Raw genomic sequence first — 13,511 nt, 5'->3', positions numbered from 1 at the left:
AGTTAATCCTGAAATTACTTGGATTAGAGAAAACCAGGGTTAATCCTGAAATTACCTGGATTAGAGAATATCAGAGGTAATCCTGACGTTACCTCCATAAGAGAAAACCAGAGTTAATCCTGAAGTTACCTGGATTAGAGAAAACCAGGGTTAATCCTGAAGTTACGTGGATGAGAGAAAATCAGATTTAATCCTGAGGTTACCTTAATAAGAGAAAACCAGAGTTAATCCTGAAGTTACCTGGATTAGAAAAAACCAGAGTTACTCCTGAAGTTACCTCCATGTGAGAAAACCAGAGTTAATCCTGAAGTTACCTGGATTAGAGAAAACCAGAGTTAATCCTGAAGTTACCTCCATAAGAGAAAACCAGAGTTAATCTTGAAGTTATGACCATAAGAGAAAACCAGATTTAATCCTGAAGTTACCTTAATAAGAGAAAACTAGAGTTAATCCTGAAGTTAATCTGGATTAGAGAAAACCAGACTTAATCCTGACGTTACCTGGATTTGAGAAAAGCAGAGTTAATCCTGAAATTATCTGGATTAGAGAAAATCAGAGGTAATCCTGACGTTACCTCCATAAGAGAAAACCAGAGTTAATCCTGAAGTTACCTGGATAAGAGAAAACCAGAGTTATTCCTGAAGTCAATCTGGATAAAAGGAAACCAGAGTTTATCTTGAAGTTAATCTGGATTAGGGAAAACCAGAGTTAATCCTGAAGTTACCTGATTAGAAAAAAACAGAGTTATTCCTGAAGTTACCTGGATTAGAGAAAAACAGAGTTATTCCTGAAGTTACCTTAATAAGAGAAAACTAGAGTTAATCCTGAAGTTACCTGGATTAGAGAAAAACAGAGTTATTCCTGAAGTTACCTTAATAAGTGAAAACCAGAGTTAATCCTGAAGTTACCTGCATTAGTGAAAACCAGAGTTAATCCTGAAATTAATCTGGATTAGAGGAAACCAGCGTGGCCTCTGGCCTCAGCAGTCCTGAGCTTAATTAAATGGTGAGTGTTCAGAGGGCCATGGAGGCTCTCCTCAGTCGGCCCTATTGCTGAATGATGCTCTTGTAATCTGGCCGTGATGAGATGAGAGTGGTTTGCAGTCCAGAGTTTGTACAGGGACTGGATGAGTTGGAGAATTGTGCCATTAGCATGTGAGCAGACAGTTCAACAGTGGGCTGGATGTGAGAAGGTCATTGAATCCATGGACATTTCAGCTGCTTGTATTGACAATGTGTCTGAAGTTGCTGAGGGGGAACTTGATACGATTACTGATCATTTTGACATGCGGCTTGAAAGACAGTTTTAAGTACAGAATAACACCAAGATACTTATATTGCGTTACAGACTGCACAAGAACATCAGGCTCATTAATGCCACTTGTGTGAGGTTTTCTGAAAAATGTTGACATTGTTTTTGATGCTTTTGTTACAGCCCTGAAATGAGGAGAAATAACCACACAAGCGATTTACATCTGTTTCCTCATCAAGAGCATTCAGTACAATGAAAATACATGTTTGCAAAAATATAACAATGTACAAAAGTACACATTTACATCACTTTCTTACACCAAAACGAATAGAGGTGGAGAGAGGATACACATATTTCATTTAAACAATGAAAACCAGTATTTAACGGCAATTAATCATTTCCTCCCTAATTTCTTTCAAGCATCAGATATCTACAATTTAAGTCTTAAACTTGTATTGAGATAATCAATTGGCAAAACTGAAATTTCATAAATACAACAAATACACAAGTCTTTAACTTATATTGAGCTACCCAAAGTGCATAAATCAGACTCCATAGGACAGTCAAACACATTGTAAACACCTTTTGCACATACACAACAGAAGCTAACAGAACACGCTGCACGGAGCACAGGCTCGTCTGCTCGTACGCCTACTGTTCATAAAACGTGACTTTACTTACTGAAATATCAAAACTGCAGTTCATGAAACTCTTTACCTCCTAGTAACTTATTTCATACATGTGAGCTGTGTTTGTGACTATAAACATACCTGAAATGAGGAGAAATAATTACACAAGTGATTCGTGTCTGTTTCCTCATCAAGAGCATTAAGTGGAATGAGAAAACAGTGCAGGTCCTCCTGAGATGTGGGCGGAGACAAAACCAATTGATCCCAGATAGTCTAACTCAGAGCATTCAGTGGATCACAGAAAAACATCATTCAACCTCAGTTTTTTAATAATGAAGAATGGAGTAAATCATATCTCTTTAACACGGTTCTAACATTTTTAACTGTCTTTTAACATTTAACAGGTATTATAATCTAAACTATTAGTGCATTGCTTTTTAACTTGTCACATATTTAACTGTAGGCAGGAGTGCTTTAGCCATGCAGTGATGTGAGCCATGCCTTGAGTGAACTTTCCAGCCACTTTGGAAGCACCGCTGCCATGAACATATGGGACTATGTCATCTGCATACGTTTGCATAGAGCTATCTGGGCAGGCGGACGTGGGGTCATCACTGTCAAGGGAAAATAATAATGGCTCCAGGATTGACATTTAAGGCACACCAGTTGAGACAGGTAGGGCAGGTAGGATAGGATATCTACGTCACATGGTCCATCAGGGTGGAGGGGGATATCTACGTCACATGGTCCATCAGGGTGGAGGGGGATATCTACGTCACATGGACCATCAGAATGAATGAGAATGTCTACGGCTCATGGACGATCAGGGTGGAGGGAGATATCTACGTCACATGGACCATCAGGGTGGAGGAGTTCAAGACCAATCGGGACCTCCAAATACCTCCAGAACCTCCCAGAACTACTCAAACCTTCAGAACCTCCCAGAACTTCCAGAACCTCCCAGAACTTCCAGAACCATATCTGTGTCTCTCCAGGTGCAGCCACCAGGAAACCAGAACCAGAGACCGAGAATCAGTCGGACCACACGGTGAAGATCGCTGGTTCCATCGCTGGAGGACTGATCTTCATCATCATCTTCCTCGGAGTCATCCTGCTGATCAACAAACGGTACACACACACACACACACACACCCTACCAGACCATCTCCCACATTAATGGCCCTGGGGGGTCACCCTCAGTCAGCTGTCCATCCAAACCAGGAGCCCCACTGTCCCCCACCCACTCAGCCGGTGTGTGTTTGTGATTGTGTAATAGTCAAATTGTGTCTGTTTGCAGGAAGTTGGTGAAGAAGAGAAAAGAAAGTCTGAGCTGCAGACAGGAAATGACTGTGATGGTCAACAGCTCGCAACACACAACCGTGGTGGACACACACACACATACTCTCTCGCTCAACGGGCACAGTGAGTACAAAAAAAACCCAGCCTATTGTAACTCTATTATCAATAGTTTATAGTAACTTTATAGTCTTAAATCTTTATCCCTACCCTTCCTAAGCCACTCCCCTCACCCCGACCAGCCAGCAGGATGCCCCCTGAGTCTGGTTTTGTATGTTCCTCCTCCTCAGTCTGACTCTGCAGGTTCCTCCTCCTCTTCTGACTCTAGGTTTCTTCCTGTTTGAGGGAATCTTTCTTTTCCATCGCTCATTTGGATTTGTTGATTTCCTCTCTTAAAAGCTCCTAAAAATTACTGAGTGTGTGTGTGTGTGTGTGTGTGTGTGTGTGTGTGTGTGTGTGTGTGTGTGTGTGTGTGTGTGTGTGTGTGTGTGTGTGTGTGTGTGTGTGTGTGTGTGTGTGTGTGTGTGTGTGTGTGTGTGTGTGTGTGTGTGTTTGTTGTGTTACAGTGTCCTCTCCATCCATGTTCACCTTGAAGACTAAAACCATCAGCACGTCTCTCCCCAACTCATACTACCAAGGTAACATGAGATTATAGAGCATCTTCCTCCTCTAACATCAGATTATAGAGCGTCTTCCTCCTCTAACAACATATTATAGAACATATTCCTCTTCTAACATCAGATTATAGAGCATCTTCCTCCTCTAACATCAGATTATAGTGCATCTTCCTCCTCTAACATCAGATTATAGAGCATCTTCCTCCTCTAACAACATATTATAGAACATATTCCTCTTCTAACAACATATTATAGAACATCTCCCCTGTCTAACATCAGATTATAGAGCATCTTCCTCCTCTAACATCAGATTATAGAGCATCTTCCTCATCTAACATCAGATTATAGAGCATCTTCCTCATCTAACATCAGATTATAGAGCATCTTCCTCCTCTAACATCAGATTATAGAGCATCTTCCTCCTCTAACAACATATTATAGAACATATTCCTCTTCTAACATCAGATTATAGAGCATCTTCCTCCTCTAACATCAGATTATAGAGCATCTTCCTACTCTAACATCAGATTATAGAGCACCTTCCTCATCTAACATCAGATTATAGAGCATCTTCCTCCTCTAACATCAGATTATAGAGCACCTTCCTCATCTAACATCAGATTATAGAGCATCTTCCTCCTCTAACATCAGATTATAGAGCATCTTCCTCCTCTAACAACATATTATAGAACATATTCCTCTTCTAACAACATATTATAGAACATCTCCCCTGTCTAACATCAGATTATAGAGCACCCTGCTCTATTCCAACTAATAGATCATCTTCCTCCTCTAATCCAGATTATAGAGCATCTTCCACCTCTAACTCAGGTTCAACAGAATCAGGTCAATGGAGTAAGTGTAAAAAGAATCACCATGCAATCTACTGACTAATAGAAATTACTATATTCCTCCTCCTATTTTTCCCCTCCTTCTTTTCCTCCTGCGCCTCTTTCTTTCCTCCTCCTTTTCTTTCTCCTCCTCCTTTTCCTCCTGCTCCTCTTCCCTTCCTCATCCTGCTGCCTGATGCTCACCTCCTGATGACAGATCCTTTCGTTCCAACCGCCATTCTGGGTGAGACTTTCCTGTTTGTTTCCACTGCAAGTGACAGTAACTCTTACAGTAGTGGGAGACAGGAGGTTGCAGACAGGAAGTAAACAGTGAGACAGGAGGTTGCAGACAGGAAGTAAACAGTGAGGCAGGAGGTTGCAGACAGGAAGTAAACAGTGAGGCAGGAGGTTGCAGACAGGAAGTAAACAGTGAGGCAGGAGGTTGCAGACAGGAAGTAAACAGTGAGGCAGGAGGTTGCAGACAGGAAGTAAACAGTGAGGCAGGAAATGACAGGCAGACAGGTGTAGATATTCTGCCTTCCATCCATCCCTGTTTGCTTCTCCTTTAGCTGCTTTTCTTTGATTTCATTGATGAATTTTTATTTAAAAATAGTTATATAATTTTTTTTTTAATTCTCTGCCTATTTGTTTATATTTTGTTTCTCTTCCTGTTTCACATCTGTCTAGTATTTTTTTGACATACATAGTTTTTGGAGGATGGACAGCTCCACTCATTCGCATCCACAATCTTCCTGTGTGTGGTGTTGACGTCACGTCTGTCTGTGACCTCTGACCTCTGCATGGACACAACACGCCCAGGGGGGCAGGGATGGTCTTCCAAAACAATCCTCAGCGCTTCAGTTGATTTGCAGTCATAAGAATTACAAGATATTCTCATCTGAAGACACGTTGACACAGAAACCCTCGCGCAGCAGGAGGCATCTGGTTATACGCTGAAACAACTCATCACCCACTGTGTTGTCACAGCAGACCACTCCCATCATGATGTCACAGCTAGAAGACCACTCCCACCATGATGTCACAGTAGACCACTGTCACTGTGATGTTTTTATATCATAAAAAAACAAAAGACTTTAAAACAAACTTCACAAGCGTCACTGGCATGTAAATCAATCTTTTTTTGTTTAAACAATTACTGGCTGTTTCTGCAATGAAACAATATTATGGTCCTCTTCTTTTATTTCCTTGGCAAAAAAACAGGAAATAAGAGCAAAATATCCTTCACGTAAGGTCTTGCGAAGCACGAACTCCACTGCTCATCTGAGAAAATCCAACACTGTTTCCTCTCTCCTCAGGCCAGCAGGTTAGTCAGGTTAGAAGTTAGTGAGTTCAGAAGTTATTGAGGTCAGAGATGAGTGAGGTCCCAAGTTAGTGAGGTCAGAAGTCCGTGAGGTCAGAAGTCCGTGAGGTCAGAGGTGAAAGCCCAAATTTAGGTAGCAAGCAGGTCAGTTGTTGCTGCCAGTTTTAAACAGTTGATACGGTTGATACTAGCTGTATGCTATCAGTAGACCAGCAGTAGACCAGTAGTAGACCAACAGTAGACCAGCAGTAGACCAGTAGTAGACCAGCAGTAGACCAGCAGTAGACCAGTAGTAGACCAACAGTAGACCAGCAGTAGACCAGTAGTAGACCAGCAGTAGACAGCAGTAGACCAGTAGTAGACCAGCAGTAGACCAGCAGTAGACCAGTAGTAGACCAACAGTAGACCAGCAGTAGACAGCAGTAGACCAGTAGTAGACCAGCAGTAGACCAGTAGTAGACTAGTAGACCAGTAGTAGACCAGCAGTAGACCAACAGTAGACCAGCAGTAGACCAGTTTTAGACCAGCAGTAGACCAGTAGTAGACTAGTAGACAAGCAGTAGACCAGCAGTAGACCAGCAGTAGACCAACAGTAGACCAGCAGTAGACCAGTAGTAGACTAGTAGACAAGCAGTAGACCAGCAGTAGACCAGTAGTAGACTAGTAGACCAGCAGTAGACCAGCCGTAGACCAGCAGTAGACCAGTAGTAGACTAGTAGACAAGCAGTAGACCAGCAGTAGACCAGTAGTAGACCAGTAGTAGACTAGTCAACAAGCAGTAGACAGCAGTAGACCAGTAGTAGACCAACCGTAGACCAGTAGTAGACTAGTAGACAAGCAGTAGACCAGCCGTAGACCAGCAGTAGACCAGTAGTAGACTAGTAGACAAGCAGTGGACCAGCAGTAGACCAGTAGTAGACTAGTAGACAAGCAGTAGACCAGCAGTAGACCAGTAGTAGACCAACCGTAGACCAGTAGTATAGTAGACAAGCAGTAGACCAGCAGTAGACCAGTAGTAGACTAGTAGACAAGCAGTAGACCAGCAGTAGACCAGTAGTAGACCAACCGTAGACCAGTATTAGACTAGTAGACAAGCAGTAGACCAGCCGTAGACCAGTAGTAGACTAGTAGACAAGCAGTAGACCAGCAGTTGACCAGTAGTAGACTAGTAGACAAGCAGTAGACCAGCAGTAGACCAGTAGTAGACCAACCGTAGACCAGTTGTAGACTAGTAGACAAGCAGTAGACCAGCAGTAGACCAGTAGTAGACTAGTAGACAAGCAGTAGACCAGCAGTAGACCAGTAGTAGACCAACCGTAGACCAGTAGTAGACTAGTAGACAAGCAGTAGACCAGCAGTTGACCAGTAGTAGACTAGTAGACAAGCAGTAGACCAGCAGTAGACCAGCAGTAGACCAGCCGTAGACCAGTAGTAGACTAGTAGACAAGCAGTAGACCAGCAGTAGACCAGTAGTAGACTAGTAGACAAGCAGTAGACCAGCAGTAGACAAGCTTCAAATGAATTTAAACGTGTTGCTGATGTCGTGTCTCTTCTTCTCCTCCTCCTCTTCCTCTTTCTCCCCTTAAAGTGCCCATTAATGGTAAGTTTGTCCATTTAAAGGGGCGGGGCCTATGTAATGGGCTTTGGGTGTCGTCACCACAGCGCATCAAATCACGTCCACACCGCTGTGAAATCATCACTTTTAATCCCACCCTCTGTGATATTGTGACTCCTTCTGAACCAATCGGGCAGAGAGCCTTTGTTGCGTTCTGCCGATTGGTTGCTGTCTTAGTCACTGTGGATGTGTCAATTGTCCAATCATGAGCCACCACCTCATCACATGGCCATGACTGGCTGGGCTGTTTGAGAGTTTTTGATTTGTCAATCAGCCAATAGGAAGAGAGTGTAGTGTAGAGAGCGTAGTGGAAAGTCAGACCGCCGAGTCTCTGACCAGGATCACATTTGCGTCCTGGCCCGGGTCCTGGGCCAGACCTCTTCAGGGTCACCGGTCAGGACCAAAGCCATCTTGTTGGTCCTCACTGTGCCTGTAAGACCGGAACCAGAATGCCAGATTCTGGTCTCAGAGCAAAGGGACAAAGAACCAATCACATCACCTGTTCAGTCACGTGATTTGTCATGTGATGTCACACATTGCAATATCATATCATTTGATGTGATGTCACGCGTTGAGTTGCAATTTGATGTCATGTATTGTGGTGTGATGTCACGCATTGCAATGGGATGTGATGTCATGACACACATTGCGATGTGATGTGTTGTCATGCCATGCGATGTGTTGCAATGTCACGTCATGTGATGTCATGCTTTGCGATATAATGTAATGTCACATTATGTCACGTCACACGTTATGACATGTCATGTGATACCATATCACTCATTGTCATGTGATGTGATGTCAAGTCATGTGATGTCCTGTCACACGTTGCAATGTGATGTCACACGTTGCAATGTCATTGTGATGTCCTGCATTGCTGTCATGTCATGTGGTGTGATGTGTTGTCATTTCATGTGTTGTCATTTCATGTGTTGTCATTTCATTTGATGTCACAAGTTGTAATATCATGTCGTGTCGTGGCAGTGCCTACCACCCGTGGGTCCCCCCACAGAGGAGACTGAGACACAGACTTCTCATCTACATCCGTTTTTGATATCACCACTGACACGCCCCACTTCACCACTGACACGCCCCACTTCACTACTGACACGTCCCAACTCACCACTGATACGCCCCACTTCACCACTGACACGCCCCACTTCACCACTGAATCGTCCCACTTCACCACTGACACGTCCCACTTCACCACTGACACGCCCCACTTCACCACTGAATCGTCCCACTTCACCACTGAATCGTCCCACTTCACCACTGACACGTCCCACTTCACCACTGACACGCCCCACTTCACCACTGACACGCCCCACTTCACCACTGACACGTCCCACTTCACCACTGACACGCCCCACTTCACCACTGACACGTCCCACTTCACCACTGACATGCCCCACTTCACCACTGACACGCCCCACTTCACCACTGACACGCCCCACTTCACCACTGACACGTCCCACTTCACCACTGACACGCCCCACTTCATCACTGGCATGCCCCCCTTCACCACTTCACCACTGACACGCCCCCCTTCACCACTTCACCACTGACATGCCCCACTTCACCACTGACACGCCCCACTTCACCACTGACACGCCCCACTTCACCACTGACACGCCCCACCTCACCACTGACACGCCCCACTTCACCACTGACACGCCCCACTTCACCACTGACACGTCCCACTTCGCCACTGACACGCCCCACTTCACCACTTCACCACTGACATGCCCCACTTCATCACTGGCATGCCCCCCTTCACCACTTCACCACTGACACGCCCCACTTCACCACTGACACGCCCCACTTCACCACTTCACCACTGACATGCCCCACTTCACCACTGAAATGCCCCACTTCACCACTGACACGTCCCACTTCACCACTGACACACCCCACTTCACCACTGACACGCCCCACTTCACCACTGACACGCCCCACTTCACCACTGACACGTCCCACCTCACCACTGACACGCCCCACTTCACCACTGACACGCCCCACTTCACCACTTCACCACTGACATGCCCCACTTCATCACTGGCATACCCCCCTTCACCACTTCACCACTGACATGCCCCACTTCACCACTTCACCACTGGCATGCCCCCCTTCACCACTTCACCACTGACAGGCCCCACTTCACCACTGGCATGCCCCCCTTCACCACTTCACCACTGACATGCCCCATTTCATCACTGGCATGCCCCCCTTCACCACTTCACCACTGACATGCCCCACTTCATCACTGGCATGCCCTCCTTCACCACTTCACCACTGACATGCCCCACCTCACCATTGATAAGCCCAATTTCACCACTTCACCACTGACATGCCCCACTTCACCACTGGCATGCCCCCCTTCACCACTTCATCACTGGCATGCCCTCCTTCACCACTTCACCACTGACATGCCCCACCTTACCATTGATAAGCCCAATTTCACCACTTCACCACTGACATGCCCCACCTTACCATTGATAAGCCCAATTTCACCACTTCACCACTGACATGCCCCACTTCACCACTGGCATGCCCCCCTTCACCACTTCATCACTGGCATGCCCTCCTTCACCACTTCACCACTGACATGCCCCACCTTACCATTGATAAGCCCAATTTCACCACTTCATCACTGGCATGCCCTCCTTCACCACTTCACCACTGACAGGCCCCCCTTCACAACTTCACCACTGACACGCCCCACTTCACCATTGATAAGCCCAATTTCACCACTTCACCACTGACACGCCCCACTTCACCACTGACATGTCAACTGAGTCGAGTTTCAATGTTTATATTGGTCTTTATCGGTCACTGTGGATCAGGCACAGGGTTAGGGTCTCTGTGGTCCTGGTCTAGCTGGTCCTGGTCTCACTGTGGTCCTGGTCTCTCTCCAGATGAGTCCGGGTCCAGTGAGTCCAGCAGTCTGGTTCAGTCCCTCTACAAGCAGCGAGACTCGGACCGGGACCGGGATCCAGTTCCGTACCAGACGGGTCAACTGCACCCGGCAGTCCGAGTGGCCGACCTGCTGCAACACATCACGCAGATGAAGGTCGCCGAGGGCTATGGCTTCAAGGAGGAGTATGAGGTGAGAGCGGGGCCTAAATGAAGGCCGGGACTATAGATTCAGGGTGTACGAGGGGAGGGTGGAGCCACAAGGCTGGACTGGGATACGGCTACAAGGCGGAGGATGAAGTGAGGACGGAGCCTCAGGGACGGGCCGAGATACGGCTTCAAGGAGGAAGGTGAAGTGAGGGCGGAGCCTCGGGGGACGGGCCGGTATATGGCTTCAAAGAGGAGGATGAAGTGAGGGCGGAGCCTCGGGGGACGGGCCGGTATATGGCTTCAAAGAGGAGGATGAAGTGAGGGCGGAGCCTCGGGGACGGGCCGGTATATGGCTTCAAAGAGGAGGATGAAGTGAGGGCGGAGCCTCGGGGACGGGCCGGTATATGGCTTCAAAGAGGAGGATGAAGTGAGGGCGGAGCCTCGGGGCCAGGCCGGTATATGGCTTCAAGGAGGAGGATGAAGTGAGGGCGGAGCCTCGGGGACGGGCCGGTATATGGCTTCAAAGAGGAGGATGAAGTGAGGGCGGAGCCTCGGGGCCAGGCCGGTATATGGCTTCAAGGAGGAGGATGAACTAACACTTCGAATGAGTCAACATATGAGCGCAGAGCAGAGGAATCCGTCAACAGAAATTAAAAACACATGTTCGTGTGTGTGTGTGTGTGTGTGTGTGTGTGTGTGTGTGTGTGTGTGTGTGTGTGTGTGTGTGTGTGTGTGTGTGTGGGGTTTGTCCACTGGGTGTGGTTGGAACTGTTGTGGGGGGGCCTGCAGTACCACCCCAGGGCCCAAGGCCACCAGGGCCAGATGCTGCCACTCCGGCACCTGGTGGCCCCCCAGACCCGGGGAGGTCCCGACAAACCACCCCGGCTTGTCCCAACCCGGAAGGCACCAGACGGAGAGTGCAGAGAAGAACCCCCCCCGCCCCCCAGGCAAGAGGGGCCCACAAGAGAAGGATAAAGGGCGCAGAGCCCCAGTCCCCGACCCAAGTCAGGACCGGCCGGAGCAGGGCCCCCAGGCCGTGTGGGCAGGGAACCCCCCCCAATCCCAGCGGCAAAGCCCGCCGCACCACCGGGGGCCAGCCCCCCACCACCACTACCCCAACCCGGCAGGACAGAGAAGGCCCCAGCCGCCGAGCCCCGGGCCCGGCCGGAGGACAGCCACCCCCCAACTCCCAGGAGCCCCATATCACGCCCCCCCACTGCTCCATCACCCTAGTCCCAACACACACACACACACACACACACACACACACACACACACAGAGCAGAGCAGTTTACAGTTGACTGAAGGAGCGATTATTCTCTGATAAAATGAAGAATTAAAACACATCCAGCAACTCAAAGCAACACTGCTGCTGCAGCCAAAGCCTGAACATCTGGAGAACATATCCTGGTACGGAGCAGGTTAGATATTCAGACTTATCCTGGAGAGAAGTGAGCGTTGGAGTACAGAACACCTGAGTTGATCCTTGAATCTGTATGAGAGAAAATCCAGCGTCGTAGTACAGGCCTGAGAGCTAAACTAGAAACACCAGATCCAAACATCAGAACCAGATAACAAACACAACCAAACATCAGAACCAGATAACAAACAGAACCAAACAACGAACATCAGAACCAGATAACAAACAGAACCAAACATCAGAACCAGATAACAAACAGAACCAAACAACAAACATCAGAACCAGATAACAAACAGAACCAAACAACAAACATCAGAACCAGATAACAAACAGAACCAAACAACAATCATCAGAACCAGATAACAAACAGAACCAAACAACAAACATCAGAACCAGATAACAAACACAACCAAACATCAGAACCAGATAACAAACAGAACCAAACAACAATCATCAGAACCAGATAACAAACACAACCAAACAACAATCATCAGAACCAGATAACAAACAGAACCAAACAACAAACATCAGAACCAGATAACAAACAGAACCAAACAACAATCATCAGAACCAGATAACAAACAGAACCAAACAACAAACATCAGAACCAGAAAACAAACACAACCAAACAACAATCATCAGAACCAGATAACAAACAGAACCAAACAATTAACAACAGAACCAAACAACAAACATCAGAACCAAACAACAAACATCAGAACCAGAAAACAAACAGAACCAAACAACAAACATCAGAACCAGATAACAAACAGAACCAAACAACAAACATCAGAACCAGATAACAAACAGAACCAAACAACAAACATCAGAACCAGATAACAAACAGAACCAAACAACAAACATCAGAACCAGATAACAAACACAACCAAACAACAATCATCAGAACCAGATAACAAACAGAACCAAACAACAAACATCAGAACCAGATAACAAACACAACCAAACAACAATCATCAGAACCAGATAACAAACAGAACCAAACAACAAACATCAGAACCAGATAACAAACAGAACCAAACAACAAACATCAGAACCAGATAACAAACAGAACAAACATCAGAACCAAACAATTAAGAACAGAAGCAAACAATAAACATAAGAACCAAACAACAAACAGAACTAAACAATAAACATAAGAACCAAACAACAAACATCATAACTGAAGAGCAAACAGAACAATCAGTGTGACGTGTTGTTGATGTTTATTTTCTGCTGATTTCTTCATGCTTCATTATTCATCTGATTGGACAGCTTAATGAGGTAAGACACACCCCCTTTTTACATCCTGACCATGTTCCTGTATGCACATACACTCACCACACACACTCCAATACACTGAGGTGTGTCGCCCTCTGCTGGTGGCAGTGATGGTAACAGCAGATTTTTCTGTGGCGTGTGTGTGTGTGTGTGTGTGTGTGTGTGTGTGTGTGTGTGTGTGTGTGTGTGTG

The 13,511-nt window shown here is 46.5% G+C and overlaps 1 protein-coding gene across 2 annotated transcripts in view; it reads left to right on the top strand.

Moving 5' to 3' along the window:
* The window catches only part of LOC308144321 (receptor-type tyrosine-protein phosphatase mu-like), a 127,111-nt gene that overhangs the window by 97,523 nt on the left and 16,077 nt on the right, over positions 1-13,511 (top strand). Inside the window, exons 18-21 of one of the 2 annotated variants that reach the window (XM_080515411.1) lie at positions 2,876-3,008; positions 3,178-3,302; positions 3,743-3,814; positions 10,475-10,665. In XM_080515411.1, coding sequence (XP_080371537.1) covers positions 2,876-3,008; positions 3,178-3,302; positions 3,743-3,814; positions 10,475-10,665 — 521 coding nt within the window. The remainder of the gene's footprint in view (positions 1-2,875; positions 3,009-3,177; positions 3,303-3,742; positions 3,815-10,474; positions 10,666-13,511) is intronic. The other variant, XM_080515412.1, reaches the window with a different exon arrangement.

The sequence above is a fragment of the Blennius ocellaris genome (assembly GCF_963422515.1).
Source record: "Blennius ocellaris genome assembly, chromosome: 19".
Lineage (NCBI taxonomy): Eukaryota > Metazoa > Chordata > Actinopteri > Blenniiformes > Blenniidae > Blennius > Blennius ocellaris.
Note: the sequence above shows the minus strand (reverse complement) of the source record. Positions and strands in the feature narration are given on the sequence as shown.